General features: G+C 43.1%; 1 protein-coding gene across 1 annotated transcript in view; it reads left to right on the top strand.

The window, feature by feature from the left end:
* The window catches only part of LOC105517683 (nodal modulator 2-like), a gene marked incomplete at its 5' end in the record, with an annotated part of 63,883 nt that overhangs the window by 3,026 nt on the left and 43,654 nt on the right, over positions 1-17,203 (top strand). Inside the window, 8 exons of the mRNA XM_011950300.1 lie at positions 1,366-1,455; positions 4,261-4,306; positions 7,572-7,672; positions 9,424-9,530; positions 11,756-11,828; positions 15,286-15,438; positions 16,324-16,461; positions 16,791-16,880. Of these exons, the coding sequence (XP_011805690.1) occupies positions 1,366-1,455; positions 4,261-4,306; positions 7,572-7,672; positions 9,424-9,530; positions 11,756-11,828; positions 15,286-15,438; positions 16,324-16,461; positions 16,791-16,880 (798 nt within the window). The remainder of the gene's footprint in view (positions 1-1,365; positions 1,456-4,260; positions 4,307-7,571; positions 7,673-9,423; positions 9,531-11,755; positions 11,829-15,285; positions 15,439-16,323; positions 16,462-16,790; positions 16,881-17,203) is intronic.

The raw sequence follows: 17,203 nt of genomic DNA on the forward strand, positions 1-17,203 counted from the left end.
CTCTATGCTTCATTCTGTGTAGAATGCAGTAGGAGTACTTAGGAGTGAGATGGAGGTTGCTGGTCATCCCCTCTGCTTCCAGAGCATAGGCTGTTAGTGTATTTATTTATTTATTTATTTCAGAGACAGGGTCTTGCTATGTTGTCCAGGCTGGTCTTGAACTTCTGGGCTCAAGTGATCCTCCTTCTTTGGCCTCCCAAAGTGCTGGGATTACAGGCATGAGCCACCATGCCTGGCCACAAACTGATTTTTCTTTGAATCCATATTCTGTAGCAGGTGCTTAGTATGCGTTGATGTGAGTCTGTACAACCACATGAAAGGGAGTGGCTCTCTGTCGACACCTGAAGAAACTGAACATGAGCTTGCCCAAGGCCACATGACACATGGAAGACCCAGACGGTATTTGGGCATCTTACTGGGTTAACACTTTGTGTCTGGTAATGCTCAGAATGTAAGAGTTTTAGAGAGTCCTTGGGCAGAGGACAGATATTAAATAAAATGACACTTAATATCTGTGTCATTTTAATAATCTCTTTTTTTTCTGAGAATGAAGTAATGAGAAAATTAAGTTTCTAGATGAACGTTGCTCCATGTATTTGAAATTACTTAGAGCTAGTAAGGCAGATCTCTGGCCCTCATTCCAGACCTTTAGTTGAGAAACAGTGGTGGGCCTTAGGAATTTGTATTTTATTTTACTTTACTTTGCTTTTATTTTATTATTATTTTTGAGACAGAGTCTTGCTCTGTCTCCCAGGCTGGAGTGCTGTGGCATGATCTTGGCTCACTGCAACCTCCACCTCCTGGGTTCAAACAATTTTCCTGCCTCAGTCTCCCAAGTAGCTGGGACTATCGGTGCCTGCCACCACGCCTTGGTAACTTTTTTTGTATTTTTAGTAGAGACAGGCCAACACCTTGTTGGCCAGGCTGGTCTCAAATTCCTGACCTCAAGTGATCCGCCCCCCTCAGTCTCCTGAAGTGCTGGGATTACAGGCATGAGCCACCTCACCAAGCCAGGAATTTGCATGTTAATAAGCACCTTACTAATGGCAAAGTTTGCAAATTTGTTTTAGACCCAGAAACTTACAGGAGCAACCTAGAGACAGCCACTAAAATAAACAGAAAAGCATTGAAAAATAAGGCATTTTAATAGGCTGTAGGTGATTTCTAATCTGAAAAACATTGAGTCACATGATTTGGGAGGGACTTTGCTGATTTCCCTCTGTCTGCGGTAATGCTCCGTGTTAAAAACTGGCGTATAATAGGTCCTCAGTGAATGCATACTGACTGAGTGTGTTCAGGTGTAGCGCATGTAGTTCATTCCCAAAGGCAATGTTATGTTTTCTGTTTTCCTTCCTTCCTTTCCAGATAAAGCTGTACACCAAGCATGGGACTTTGAAATACCAGACAGACTGTGCCCCTAATAATGGTTACTTTATGATCCCTTTGTATGATAAGGTAAGAGGCGACTGCTTGTCACTTATGATGGGAAGTCACTAGTGTGCCTCACCAGGCTGCACTCACCGTGCCCTTTCCTACACTAGCAAATGCTCATCTGTTTTGTAAGTTATTGGTGGAATATGGTAATCCTAGGCACATTCGGAGGGAGACAACTTACAAACTGCCTTGACGAATACAGTGGCTCTCTGTGTCTTTAGGGCCATTTGGCAATGTCTAGAGACGTTTTTGTTGTGACATCTGGCTGTGCTCACAGTTACCCAGTGAGTAGTGGCCAGGCGTGGAGCTAAATGTGCTACAGTGCTGCCCACGACAGCCCAGATGTCAATAGTGCCAGGGTTGAGAAGCTCTGATTTCATAGAACCCGTTACTTGCAAGCAGCTTAAAATATTGTTAAAACAATTGTACAAGTAGTATATGAATTCATGAACTTTGTGAAAAAAAGTCAAGGTCTTTAGAAGTATGTGAAATAAATTTGTACCCTTTTCCCTCCAATTTTACCTCCCTCTGTAGTGGTAACCTCTGAGAAAGTTTTTTTTTTTTCTTCTTCTTTTGAGGTAGAGTCTCACTCTGTCGCCCAGGCTGGAGTGCAGTGGTGTGATCTTGGCTGACTCCAGCCTCCACCTCGCAGGTTTAGCCATTTGCCTGCCTTAGACTCCCAAGTCTCTGGGATTATAGGCACATACCACCACACCTGGCTAATTTTTTTTTTTATTTTTAGTAGTGACGGGGTTTTACCATGTTGGCCAGGCTGGTCTCGAACTCTTGACCTCAAGTGAACCACCTGCCTCAGCCTCCCAATGTGCTGGGATTACAGGTGTGAGCCACTGTTCCCAGCCCTCTTATAACATTTTGATGTGCATCCTAACAGATTGCTTTCTACTTGCTTTCTAGTTATTCAGATATCCACGGACACACATGCATAAGCATATATGTAAATACACACAAGCCCACATGCGCGTAGATTTGTATCCACAAACACCTCTATCTATATAATCCCATCCTCCCACATATAAACCTTTTATTTGGAAATACAAATTCATAGGAAGTTGCAAAAATAGTCAATATACATAGTTTTGATTTTGATATAGTTTTTAATACAAATGGAATCAAACAATAGGATTTATTCTGCAGTTTCATTTTTTCCCCTGTGTTAATGCTTTCAACACCAGAGGGACATTTGGTTTCTTCCCCTTGCATGCTTTCAACGTTAGCATAGATAGATCTACTGCCTGTTTTTTGTTTTTTTTGAAATGGAGTCTCACTCTGTCAGCCAGGCTGGAGTGCAGTGGCGCGATCTCGGCTCACTGCAACCTCTGCCTCCTGGGTTCCAGTGATTCTTCTGCCTCAGCCTCCTAAGTAGCTGAGATTACAGATACCCACCAGCACACCCAGCTAATTTTTTTTTGTATTTTTAGTAGAGATGGGGTTTCACCATGTTGGCCAGACTGGTTTTGAACTTCTGACCTCAGGTGATCTGCCCACCTCAGCCTCCCAGAGTGCTGGGATTATAGGCAGGAGCCACCATGCTCGGCTTACTGCCTTCTTTTTAATTGCTGCATAGTGTGTCAGAGTCAAACCCAAACTGTAATTTATTTAACTACTTGGGCATATAGACTTTCCCCAATTTTAAAATAATGGTAATTTTAAAATAACACACCAGGAAATATTCTTGAATTTAACTATTCATCTAGAATGCATAGGATTGATTTCTAGATGGGTCTGTCCTGAAATCTGTTTAATTAATTTTTACATAGTATCAGTATCAGTCTCAAGAAACCAGAAGGCCGGATGTAGTGGCTCATGCCTGTAATCCTAGCACTTTGGGAGGTTGAGGCAGGCGGATCGCCTGAGCTCAGGAGTGCGAGACCAGCCTGGGCTACATGGTGAAACCCCGTCTCTACTAAAATACAAAAAAATTAGCCGGGTGTCGTGATGCATGCCTGTAGTCCCAGCTACTTGGGAGGCTGAGGCAGAAGAATCGCTTGAACCTAGGAGACGGAGGTTACAGTGAGCCGAGATTGCACCATTTCACTCCAGCCTGGGCAACAGGCGAGATTCTGTCTCAAAAAAAAAAAGCAGGTTGATAAGTAAAATCTAGTTTTCTTTTATTTATTGAATTAATAAGTTAATGTATTGTTTAGAGACAGGATCTCCCTCTGCTGCCCATGCTGGAGTGCAGTGGTGTGATTATGGTTCACTGCAACATTGACCTTTGGGCTCAAGTGATCCTCCTGCCTCTGCCTCCTGAGTAGCTAAGACTTTAGGCGCCTGCCACCACACCCAGCTAATTTTTTAAGAATGTTTTTGTACCGATGGGGTCTTGCTACTCCAGCTCAGTCTGGTCTTGAACTCCTGGCCTCAAGTGGCCCTCCTGCCTTGGCCTCCCACAGCGTTGGGATTATAGGTGTGAGGTACTGTGCCTGGCCAAATCTAGTTTTAAGAAGTGACTTTAGTTCCTGAAGATACATGCTAACTTTTGCGACTGTAGGCATGTGAGGGCTTAATGAGACTTTATGTTTAGTATTAAAAGACAGTGAGTGGCCGAACCTAGTGTCTTTAGAACTCATGAATGGGCTTCAGCACTGTCTTCTGATTGTTGAGATGAAAACTTCTGGTGTTCAACTTCAGCCTGTAGCATCTGAAGAGAATCACAGTGCTCAGTACCATTTAGAAGAACAAGGCTTACCCTTAGAATTTCATTTCCGGTGTAAACATTTTAGTTTAGATGATAACACTAAAATAAATTAAACCAGAGTCACAGTTCTCATTTCTTGAAATTACATTTTCTTTTTTTCCTTTTAGGGGGATTTCATTCTGAAGATTGAGCCTCCCCTCGGGTGGAGTTTTGGTAAGTTAACTGAATCACTAGACATTCTTTGTAAAAGATTAGCTGATATGCCAAATATTAATTTAGGCTAGCAGAGTGCATAAACTATTAAAATATTAAGGATCATTTCCAGTATGGAGGAGGGTTTGTATTCCTCCCCTCCCTGCCCCCATCACTCTGGTTGAGTTTGGATATACCTTAATCTACCTTAAGGCTTTCTGTCACCTTTGAAAAATAGACATCTTTTCTTGTACCTTTTTGGAAACTCTTACCTTACAGTTTCACTCATTATGTGGCCGTAGAACAGTACGAAACCAAGAGTGGGGACTTGGTTCCTGTCCCAGGATGGCTTCTTTTTCAGCCCCCCCCAGTTTTTTTATTTTTTATGAAATTAATTGAAACATTTAAACATGGTGAGATTTGTCATAAAAATCCAGATTTATGTCCCACGAGATGAGAAAACTGTCAACCTTAAGCCTTACTGGTTAAATAACCTTGGATAAGTTACTTCCCCCCTTGTCAGCTTTGCTCCTCTCTGTCGAGCTAGGGTCGTTATAGTCCCTGCCCCCCAGGGTACTTGGAAGATTAATAAACCAATACTGAGTGTTCAGAGTGGCTGGCATGTAATGAGCAAGCACTCAGTATTCAGAAACAGCCCTTCTGCACACATCCCAACAAAAGCTGCAAACTTTCTTCATACAACTGCCCTCAAGCGTAGCTGGAGAGTTGGGGATGGGGTTGAGATCAGAAGAGAGGGTCTGTTTTGATGTAGTTTACATTTTTGAAGGGGAGAGAGTCTCGATGTTTCAGTAGAGCAGGTGTGAGTGACCCCAGTCCATGGCCTGAGGAGAGGAGTAGGGACCACCGTTGTTGATATCAGGCTTGCTTGTGCCTTAGACAAGGAAGAATTTAGCACCTGTCATCACAAAGGCTAAAATGAAGCTTCGGCAGCTTGACAGCTAATTTGGCTCTGTGGGAGCATCTCTTTATCAGTTTGTAGTCAGAGGTGGCGGGGAGGGGGGTGCCTGGCTGATACGTTCCAGAAAGCTGGAGAGGAATGCAGCCCTGCTCATGGCCAAAGCAGAAGTCCAGATTGGTGGCCTGGAGGAGTGTTGTGTTTGCCACATCCCACCACCCCCACCACGACTGGTGCTGTTGATAAGCTTTTTAATTGAATTATACTTTCAGAAAAGTGCCCTGGATGAATTTTCACTAAGTGGACACACCCATGTATCCACCATCCAGATGATGAGATAGTACTTCACCAGCACCCCAAAAGTCCCCATCCTGGGTGCTCATTAGCCATCCCGCCCCACCCCACCGGGTGACCACTACCCTGACCTTCTACAAATTAAAGATCCATTTGGTCCGTTTTGAACTTTATACAAATGCAATCATGCAAGGTACTTTTTAATATCTGATTTCTTTCACTCAACATTGTGAGCATTATCTGTATCATTTGTAGCTCTAGTTCATTCTCTTTGCTGTTCAGAATTCTGATGCATAAATATAAAATGATTTATATTTTATAAAATATTTACATTTTATTTTATTTTTTTCATTTTTTTGAGACTGAGTCTCACTCTGTTGCCCAGGCTGGAGTGCGATCTCGGTTCACTGCAACTTCTGCCCGGGTTCAAGCAATTCTTGTGCCTCAGCCTCCTGAGTAGATGGGATTACAGGTGTGCACCACCACACCCGGCTAATTTTTGTATTTTTAGTAGAGATAGGGTTTCACCATGTTGTCCCAGGCTGGTCTCGAACTCCTGACCTCAAGTGATCTGCCAGCTTTGGCCTCCCAAAGTGTTGGGATTACAGGCATGAACCACCATGCCTGGCCTATATTTATATTTTATATTCATATTTTGTATCAGTGATCTCTTCTACTGTTGATGGCCATTTGGGTTGCTTCCCAATTTTGGCCACTGAAGAGTAGCACTCCTGTGAATATTCTGGTATGTATATTTTGATACACGTGTGTCTGCATTTTTGCTGAGTATATCACAGGTGTAAAGTTGCTGAGCCGTAGAGTTGATACATGTTCAGCTTTAGGTGTTTCCAAACGTCCAAAGTGGATGCGCCAGTTTGTGCTTTCCCAGCAGTGTACAAGGGTTTCCATTGCTCTGCATCCTAGCCTACACTTGGTATCGTCAGCTTTTATAATTTTAGCCCTTCTGGTGGGAGTGTGGTATTATCTCACTGTGGCCTTGATTTACATTCCTCTGATGGCCAATGAGGTTGCACACTTTTTCGTATGTTTATGTTTATTTGCCATGGGCTAGCTGTTTTTGTAAGGTTCGTGTTCAAGTCTTTTGCCCATTTTTTATTGGAGTCTTTGCATGTGTGTGTGTGTGCACATGCGTGTGCAAGCATGTATGTAATTCATCTTACCTGAAAATCTCATCTCATGGTTTTTCATTTTTTTCTCTACTCATTACTCCACATTCTTCCCAACCTTTCAAAAACTCAACCTTAACCCCTATTATGATGAACTTTTCAGTTAAAAAAAATGGAGTTAATTGCTGATATTGAAAAATCAAGAGATGGTATATAAAATCCAGATTTCCAGTTTTTCGGAGAAGTTGGAAGCTCTGGCAAAGCATGGCAGTGGTTGGCAGACTTGAGTGGCGGTTGTCCCCTTTCAATTTGCCATAGTCCCCCCGAGGATGCTCCGCTCACTTTGAACCTGTGAGGCCCCTGTGGCCTTGGAGTTTGTGGTCCTGGTTTAACATGGCTGAGCTCATGCACTTGGTAAGGGAACAGATCCACAGCCAGACTTTTAGGGTTGAATTGGGGCTCTGTCACTCAGAAGCTTTGTGATCTTGGGAGCTCCTTTAACCTTCCTGTGCCTTAATTTACCCCTCCGTAAATTGCAGCTATTACTACCTGCCTCTTAAGATAATTGTGAGGATTAAAGGCACTCAGTTCAGTGCCTGGTCGGTGATGAGTATTCAGTAAATAAAATTATTTGGTGCTCACTGAATTTTCACTGGAACTCTGAGATATAACTTGGCTGAAAGGCTGTTGTGAAATTGTTTCATACTCTAAACATGAGTTCCTTCTGGGGCAGGAAACCAGGAGGCTAGGGGGATAGGGGTGAGAGAGAGACTTTTCCCTCAATACCTTTTTGTTCCTTTGGATTTGGAAACACACGAGTGTATTAAGTGTTCAAAAGTAAAATGAAAACTTAACGATAAAAATACATTCTACTTAGGTTCACTGTACCCACAACTAAGCTTGCCTCTGTGTCTTGTGCCCCTGTTTCCTCCCCCGCTTCATCCCTCAGAGCCGACGACCGTGGAGCTCCATGTGGATGGAGTCAGTGACATCTGCACAAAGGGCGGGGACATCAACTTTGTCTTCACTGGGTTCTCTGTGAACGGCAAGGTTTGTCTTTGGAACTTGATTATTTTTCCTGTTCACTCTATAATGCATACTAAATCCTTTCTAAAAAAGATGCAGGATATTTTAACCCGGGGACTTTGATCCCACAGGGGACCCATGGAAAAGCGGCAAGAGAGCCTGTGAACTCTATGCTTCATTCTGTGTAGAATGCAGTAGGAGTACTTAGGAGTGAGATGGAGGTTGCTGGTCATCCCCTCTGCTTCCAGAGCATAGGCTGTTGGTGTATTTATTTATTTATTTATTTGTCTATTATTTTAAGACAGGGTCTAGATCTATTGCCCAGGCTGGTGTGCAGTGGTGCAATCTTGACTCACTACAGCCTCCACCTCCCAGGGTCAAATAATTCTCCTGCATCACCCTCCGAGTAGCTAGGATTACAGGCATGTGCCACCATGCTCAGCTAATTTTTGTATTTTCAGTAGAGACTGGCTTTTGCTGTGTTGGCCAGGCTGGTCTCAAACTCCTGACCTCAGGTGATCCACCCGCCTCCACCTCCCAAAGTGCTGAGATTACAGGTGTGTGCTGTGCACCCAGCCGTTGTTAGTGTTTATGCCCGGGATGGCCTTTACAGGGCTGCCGAGTTGGAAGGATGCACTCCTTAAGCCTTGTGGCATCCTGCTGTCCCTGTAGGTGAACTGAAGTCAGCTTCTCCCAGAGACAGCGTGCATCTGCTTCTGCCACTCACCTGGGAGGATTCCCACCATTTAAATTCTGAGAGTGTTTTGGACCGCCGTGGTGGTATGAAGTTAGAGTGCTAATGGGTGTGTGTCCCAGCTCCCGCGGGTCAGATTCTCGGGGGAGAGTCGTTTTTCTTCCACCCGCCCTGTGCCTGAGGTTGGGATGTGCTTCCTTCCTTCCCGTCCTTTCCTTCATGACGGGCTTGTTTCTCCTCTGCCTTTGCGGTGAGGGGGAGGCCGTTCCATACCAGCTGTATGTGGGCTTCTTGTTGAGATGGGGATCTTGGGTAGTTTTTTCTTTCTCAATGGTTTGCACAATAATGGTGAATCTTTTTTTTTTTTTGAGACAGAGTCTCACTCTGTGGCCTAAGCTGGAATGCAGTAGTAGTGCAGTCTCCCTCACCACAACCTCTACCTTCTGGGTTCGACCAATTCTCCTGCCTTAGCCTTCCCAGTAGCTGGGATTATAGGCGTGTGCCACCAGACCCAGCTAATTTTTATATTTTTATTTGTATGTATATTTACTTATTTATTTTTTTTAAGATGGAGTCTCCCTCTGTCCCCAGGCTGGAGTGCAGTGTTGTGATCTCAGCTTACTGCAGCCTCCACCTCCTGGATTCAAGGGATTCTCCTGCCTCAGCCTCACGAGTAGCTGGGATTACAACCCAGCGAATTTTTATGTTTTTAGTTGAGACAGGGTTTCACCATGTTGGCCAGGCTGGTCTCAAACTCCTGACCTCAAGTGATCTGCCCGCCTCAGCTTCTCAAAGTGCTGGGATTACAGGCGTGAGCCACCACACCCGGCCAGACCAATAATGGTGAATCTATAACTGATGATGTCTTAGATTCATTGAAACAGAGAGTCTTCTTTTACTGTTACTGTTCCCTCTTCTGTTCATCCCCAGGAAACATATCCGTGATTTATATCATCTTTTCAATGGGATTCTTGACTCAAAGAAGGTTTCTGGCTCCACCTGGGAGTTGTAAGCAGGACTGCCAGTGCTTTGAGAGGAGGATACTTTGCTGGGTGGGCCCTAACCTTCTTCTCCATGGCAGGTCCTCAGCAAAGGGCAGCCCCTGGGTCCTGCGGGAGTTCAGGTGTCTCTGAGAAACACTGGGACCGAAGCAAAGATCCAGTCCACAGTTACACAGCCCGGCGGAAAGTGAGTAGCGTCCTGTCTCCCAGTCTTGCCTTAGAGCCAAGCTGTGACAGGGGTCATGGAGCTGGGTTTGGGAGTTTGGATTCAGGGAGTCCTGGGTTCAGATTCTGGTTCAGCCTCTTAACTTTGGGTGAGTTCATGCCCCTCAGAGTGCTGCATTCCCCAAGTGTGAAATGGAAGCCGTTTGACCCATCTGGCCTAGCATTGATGGGATGATTAAATATGAGTTGATACTGGCCAGGCACACTGGCTTGCACCTGTAATCCCAGCACTTTGGGAGGCCATGGTGGGAGGATCACTTGAGTTCAGGAGTTTGAGACCAGCCTGGACAACATAAGGAGACTCGATCTCTACAAGTAATTTAAAAAATTATATCAAGCAGAGTCCCATGGGGGAAAAAAATTAGTTGAGTGTGGTGGCATGCTCCTGTGGTCCCAGCTACTCAGGAGGCTGAGGCAGGAGGATTGCTTGAGCCTGGAAGGTTGAGGCTACAGTGAGTCGTGATCATGTGCTACTGTGCTCCAGCCTCGTCAACAGAGCAAGACCCTGTCTCAAACAAACAAAAAAAGAGTTAATACCCGTAAAGCACCTGCTTCAAGGCCTGGGGCTTAGTGGGTCTTCATTTAGGAGCTCAACCTGGCTCTGGAGCCTGCTAGCCTGGGCTTAAATCCCAGCTCCCCCATTTGCTGGCTGGTTGACCTGGGGCAAGATACTTAACCCTTCTGTGCCTCAGTTTCCTCTTTTGTAAATGAAGGTAATTGTGGAACCTACCTCCTAAGGTTACTGGAAAGATGAAATTAATATTATTACTTCAAGCTGCCTGGCGTATTAGATCAAATAGGTTAGCTTAGTTATGATTAGAAAAATGATTATTATTACATCAAAACTGTTTTGTAGTCGGAACTGATGCTTACCGGATCTTGCTGAATCAGATTTAAAGCATTTATTTAATGGATGTATATAGTTGAGTTGTAAATATTAACAGACATGCCAAGATTAATGCCAGAATAGTTCATACTGATAATTCCGAAAGCGTTCAAATCATTACTAACTCCGTTAATACACAACCTGACTAAATGGCAAAATAGAAGTTTATAATGAGTCTGTCAGTAAGTTATTCAATTTTAAAGTTACTATTGTTGAAACTACTCTTCATTTTTGAAAAACATTTACTTCTGCTTGACTGGTGCCTCTCCAGCCCTGGTGTGTAGCAGGAATATGGAGCTGTAATTTTTTTTTTCTGGGCTAGTAGTTTGGTGTTGACCTTACTAGAAAAAAATAGTGTCTTGAGCCTTCTGAATACCTTTCAACTGCACTGACTAAAACAGTGAAACTTGTAGCACTGGGCTGTTATGAAAATGAAATAGAAACTCAGTCTTACCAATACTTTATAGTAACGTGATTTCCAAGCCCTATCCAGTTATTACAGGCAAGATTTGATACAATAAAATATCACAGAAGAAGAAATCAAATGCGTTTTCTAGTTCATTTCACTGGAATTAGCCTTCTAATTTGTCAGTTGCCTTACAAATTTGAAGGGATAAACATGTTAGCATACTGGCAGCAGCATTTCCAGCCTTAGCTCTGCTCACTCTGGTGTTAGTCTGTCTATGGTTAGGAGAGTAATTTTCATCAGCTGCTGGTTTCTTATCTCAGTTGCTTTGTGCAAAAACCCAGAATGGCTTATCTGTGTTTCTCTAAAGGCTTTTTTGTGGGATTCAAGCTTGTCATGGTTTACCCCACCCTGTGTCATTGGCATCATCTTGTGTCAGCGTCCCCCTCAGCCTGTGCATCTGTTCTGTTCTTTTCATCCCACTTCTCCCTTCCCACATGTTCCCTTGGACACTTCTGTCCCCTTCTCCTTGTCAGTTCACGCCTGTCACCTTTGTCAAACCCAGTTGAATGTTCTGTGACTGATCGCTGCTGTGCTGCAAGGACTGGTTTTATGCCAGAAATCCTTGAGATTAAGGGAGATGTAAGCCCTCCTCCTTCCTATCAGCACATGGAGCACCCCTCTTGGCACACAGTAAGTGCTCAATAAGCCCTCTTTGATGCAGATTTGCACAGTGAAGGATTGAATTTCATTCATGCTCATTTAACAAGCTAATGGCAAGCTTGCAATAATTCCAACATTATTTTCTTATCATAAAATTACATTACATTTGTCATAAAATTAGAAATACTTGGGTTGTTTGGAGAAAGCTAAATGGTTATTTTGTATTTCTTAGGTTTGCATTTTTTAAAGTTCTGCCTGGAGATTATGAAATCCTCGCAACTCATCCAACCTGGGCGTTGAAAGAGGTGAGTGTGACAGCTACGTCTGTAGCCATGCCAATAATATGCTGGTCTCGGGACAAATGTAGGCCTTTTCAATTTAGGATATGAAAAGAATTTATGGTTTTTCTGGGTCTAGGTGAAGAACCAGTGGTGCCGTTGATTAGTTTGGTGGTTATTTATAAGGTGTAACTCCTCACTGTAGCAGATGTTGCTTGTGTTGGTTTCAGTTTTAGGTGACAGTGTTGTCTTCCTGCTGTGAGATAGATCTGTTTTATTAACTATAGCTATTTTAAACTACATCAACAACAGAAGGCCCTGATGAGATTTATTTGTTGTTCTTTTTTCAGCCTGAAACAGAAATCTGTAAATATACTAAACATTCTAGAAACTGTGGTATGTGTGCCCAAGGAGAATGTATAACAATGTTTATTGCAGCTTTGTTTGTAATAGCAAAATATTGTAAACAACCTAAATGCCTTTTAAAAGAAGAATGGATTGGGGTTCCATCATACAGTAGGCTGCTGTATGTCAGCAGTAATGAATGAACCAGAGCTACATATATCAATGTAACTACATTTAAAAACAGAGTTGAAGGAAATATGATTTTAAATACTTGTGATAACATCATTTATGGATACAGTCTTTTTTTTTTTTTCTTTTTTTAAGACAGAGTCTCACTCTGTTGCCCAGGCTGGAGTGCAGTGGTGTGATCTTGGCTCATTGCAGCCTCGGCCTCCTGTGTCCAAGCGAGTCTTCTGCTTCAGTCTCCTGAGCAGCTGAATTACAGGGATGCACCACCATGCCCAGCTAATTTTTGTATTTTTAATATAGGTGGGATTTTGCCATGTTGGCCAGGCTGGTCTCAAACTCCTGGCCTCAAATGATCCACTAGCCTCAGGCTCTCAAAATGGTGGGATTACAGGTGTAAACCAGTGCATTCGGCCAGATACACTCTTTTTTTTTTTTTTTTTTGCAACAGGATCTTGCTCTGTTGCTCACTCTAGAGTACAGTTGACGTATTTGTGGCTCATTACAGCCTCTGGTTCTTGGCCTTCAGTGATCCTTCCACCTTGGCCTCCCAAGGATCTGGAACTGCAGGCGTGTGCCGCTTTACCTAGCTAAGGATACAGTCTTTTTTTTTTTTTTTTTTTTTTTTGAGATGGAGTCTTGCTCTTGTTGCCCAGGCTGGAGTGCAGTGTTGCGATCTCGGCTCATTGCAACCTCTGTCTCCCAGGTTCAAGCGATTCTCCTACCTCAGCCTTCTGAGTAGCTGAGATTACAGGTACCTGCCACCATGTCCGGTTAATTTTTTGTTTTTAGTAGGGACAGGGAGGATACAGTCTTATGTAGGAAAATTATGAAGACATACATGGGAATAGCAGACACTGTTCAAAATGATACTGACTTCTAGAGAAAGAGGGAGGAGGGGGTCTTGGGGGTATGCCATCATCTTGAATTTTTTTTTTTTTTTAATTTCTTTAGTTGGTTAGAAGGTATGTAAGTGTTCTTTAGCATATCTTGTTTTATTTGACTGAAATAATTTATAGTCCAAGATCAAAAAAGGAACTCCACCTACTAGGTGAGGTTCTGCAATAGCTGTGAAAGACCAAATTAAAATAAGATTAAGGGACATCTTGACGTGTTAGCTTCTGTGTTAGTATAGAAGCTGTATCTCATTTTTGCCAAAGCAGCATTGGAATCAGTATTTCAGCTTCTACCCTGTAAGTTTTATTATTTTTTTACTTTGTAGGTTTTATGCATTTATAATTGATGATAGTTTCACACCTAGATGTCTCTTCTTACTGTTTATGACTTTTGGTTTTGGGGGTTTTTCTCTTGTGCAGCAACATTTAAAAATATTTTATTCAAGGCTGGGTGCAGTTATTCATGCCTTTAATTCCAGCCCTTTGGGAGGCTGAGGTGGGCAGATCACTTGAGGTCAGGAGTTTGAGACCAGCTTGGCCAACATGGTGAAATCGCATCTCTACTAAAAATACAAAAAAATTAGCCGGGAATGGTGGCGTGCGCCTGTAATCCCAGCTACTCGGGAGGCTGAGGCGGGAGAATCCCTTGAACCTGGGAGGTGGAGGTAGCAGTGAGCCAAGATTGCACCACTGCACTTCAGCCTGGGTGACAGCGTGAGACTCTGTCTCAAAAAAAAAAAAAAATCGAAATGAGAGGGCTTACACATTTATAAATAGAAGAGATTTTAAGGTTTACATTGTGTGGTAATTGTCTGCATAGAAGAATCTGAGTTTATTAATATGAGATTGGGATTTTAAAGTAAAGCATGTTGGTAGAAGTCGGGATAATGTTTATCCTCCTCCGGGGGTTAGTGACCAGAAGCAAGTGTGGGGGCACTTCTGGCTTGCTGGTGCTATTCTGCTGGGTAACCAGTGCCCAGCTTGTGACGAGCCCTGTGCCGTGTGCTTAGAATATGCGCACTTCTTTGTGTAAATTGTACCTTAACAAAAATGTTTAAAAATATACACGTATTATGAAAAGAACAACTTAGGACAAATTAAACAGAGGTTTAATTGAGCACAGAACAGTTTGTCAATTGGACAGCCTCCTGAGCCAGAATAGGTTTACAGCAACTGTGGCACTGTTGTGTGATTGCAAAGGGATTATGGACAGAAAAAGAAAGTGATGGACAGAAAGCGGAAGTGAGGGACAGAAACAGTTGGATTGGTTACAGCTGGACGTTTGTCTTATTTGCACATGGTTTGAACAGTTGGCCGCCTGTGAGTAGTTGAAGGATGGCTGCTGCAACTGGCTGAGACTTGGCACTATGTACAGAGAAACCTTTAGGCCAAACTTAAAATATGTAAGGAGGCAGCTTTAGGCTAATCTTCAGTTAACACTGTGTATCATTAAACATCGAAAAAAAGCAAAATATGCTCATTAAAAAAAATTGGAACATATAGAGGAATATAAAGCAGTGGAAGCAAAGTTAGAAATTTTGGAAGGTGGAAAAGTATACAAGTAAAATACCACCGTATAGATAAAACCATTATCATTTACATTTTGCCACATTTCCTTTCACTTCATTTTGGGCGTTGAAAAATAGTAATGGGCCAGGCGCAGTGACTCACGCCTGTAATCCCAGCACTTTGGGAGGCTGAGGCGGGTGGATCACCTGAGGTCAGGAGTTCGAGACCAGCCTGGCCAACATGGTGAAACCCTGTCTCTACTAAATATAAAAATTAGCCTTGTAATCTGCGCTATTTGGGAGGCTGAGGCAGGAGAATCGCTTGAACCCAGGAGGCAGAAGTTGCAGTGAGCCGAGGTTGCCCCATTGCACTCAAGCCTGTGCGACAGAGACTCCATCTCAAAAAAAAAAAAAAAAAGTGATCATACTAATAAGCAATTTTATGGATTATGTTTCCCAGTTAATATTTTAGCTTCAGCATGTCCTCATGTTGTTAGACAGTTTACAAGTGTTTATTTTTTCACCAGTTAAAATCTTTTTCTGTTAAAGGCAAGCACCACAGTGCGTGTAACCAACTCCAATGCCAATGCGGCCAGTCCCCTCATAGTTGCTGGCTACAATGTGTCTGGCTCTGTCCGAAGTGATGGGGAGCCCATGAAAGGAGTGAAGTTTCTTCTCTTTTCTTCTTTAGTAACTAAAGAGGTAAGCAAAGAAAAGAATAAAGGAGATGGTGTGAAGGGTAGGAGGGTGGGGGATTATAGACCAGAACATACTGTTTTAATAAATGCAGGTCTGGGTTGATTTATCATTTTAACACTTAAGAATATCATGTGTCTCAGGCCGGGTGTGATGGCTCAGGCCTGTAATCCCAGTACTTTGGGAGGCCAAGGCGGGTGAATCACTTGAGGTCCGGAGTTTTAGACCAGCCTGGCCAACATTATGAAACCCCGACTCTAGTAAAAATACAAAAAAATTAGCCAGGCGTGTTGGCACATGCCTGTAGTCTCAGCTGCGTGGGAGGCTGAGGCAGTAGAATTGCTTGAACCCGGGAGGTGGAGGTTATAGTGAGCCGAGATCGCACCACTGCACTCCAGCCTGAGTGACAGAGTGAGACTGTCTCAAAAAAAAAAAAAAAAATTCAAGAATATCATGTGTCTCTGTTGACTCACAAGACATTGCACATCTACACTGAGAAGCAGTGGTATGTGATGGAAGGTACACAGGCTTTGAAATCAGACCTGGGTTTAAACAAATCTCAGGTTTAAACAAATGCCTCTTCCTAGCTGTGTGACCCTGGGCCAGTCACATTACCTTCCTGAGCCTCCATTTCCTTATTTGGAGAATGATAACCCATTATAAGGAAGGACAGTCATGTCATTTTTCCTGAGAAGACTGTGGCAGTTTTTAACTTTACAACTTGAATGTCAAGATTTTTGTTCCTTTTATCTGTATTAATGTGTCTTAGATTTCAGAAATACATATGTTGACGTGAAACTTACAGAAATTTTCCTATGATGTGGCTGATTGATGGTATTCAGAACATGTAAATGGAAAAGGAAGTCTTGTCTTTTTTTCCCCCTGGCGTAGGATGTCCTGGGCTGCAATGTCTCACCAGTGCCTGGGTTCCAGCACCAAGACGATAGTCTGGTGTATTTGTGCTACACGGTCTCCAGAGAAGATGGCTCGTTCTCCTTCTACTCCTTGCCAAGTGGGGGCTACACGGTGGTGAGTGAAGCAGATATCTGTTCTATTTATGTCTGGGACTCTCATGACACAGTAAAAGCCAATGCTGTTTGGGTGTTAAAGGAAAAGATGGTTGGCCTGCAGTTCTCTGTAAACGCTGTTAAGAAGTAACTTAAGATGAGACACTTACCCCTTAGTAATAGCTACAAAAAGGGCAAGGCTTCCTCTTTTTAAATCTGCAATAGTTATGATGAGCATTTCTCTTGGCTTGTCTTGAACCCCTTGTCATTTGTGGGCTGCTAGATCGAGTATTAATATTGCTGATTGATCATGTTCGTGGTTCTTAGTGATTAACAGACTCTTCCTTCCAGATTCCGTTCTATCGAGGGGAGAGGATTACGTTTGATGTGGCGCCTTCCAGACTTGACTTCACAGTGGAGCATGACAGCCTGAAAATCGAGGTAAGGCTTTCCTGTCTTCTGGAGGGACAGGTGTTTGAGTTCCCATCCCTAGGCACAGGTGTTGCAAACATGTTTAAAAAAAAATCGATTATTTTTTCTGGAAGGGCTGTTGGAAAAAGTGCAATCTGGTATTATATTCTTGCACATGATGTCCTTATTGTAGAGAGCTGGATTCCTAGTTAAATCTCCTCATTCAGTGAAATATATTTATTGAGTGCTGGTGACATATATTTCAGGCACCATTCCAGGACTGGGGATACAGCCGTGACCAAAAGAGGCAAAAATTCTTGTCCCTGTGGACCTCATTTTTTTTTTTTTTTTTT

Source organism: Colobus angolensis, unplaced genomic scaffold (assembly GCF_000951035.1).
Source record: "Colobus angolensis palliatus isolate OR3802 unplaced genomic scaffold, Cang.pa_1.0 Scaffold305, whole genome shotgun sequence".
Lineage (NCBI taxonomy): Eukaryota > Metazoa > Chordata > Mammalia > Primates > Cercopithecidae > Colobus > Colobus angolensis.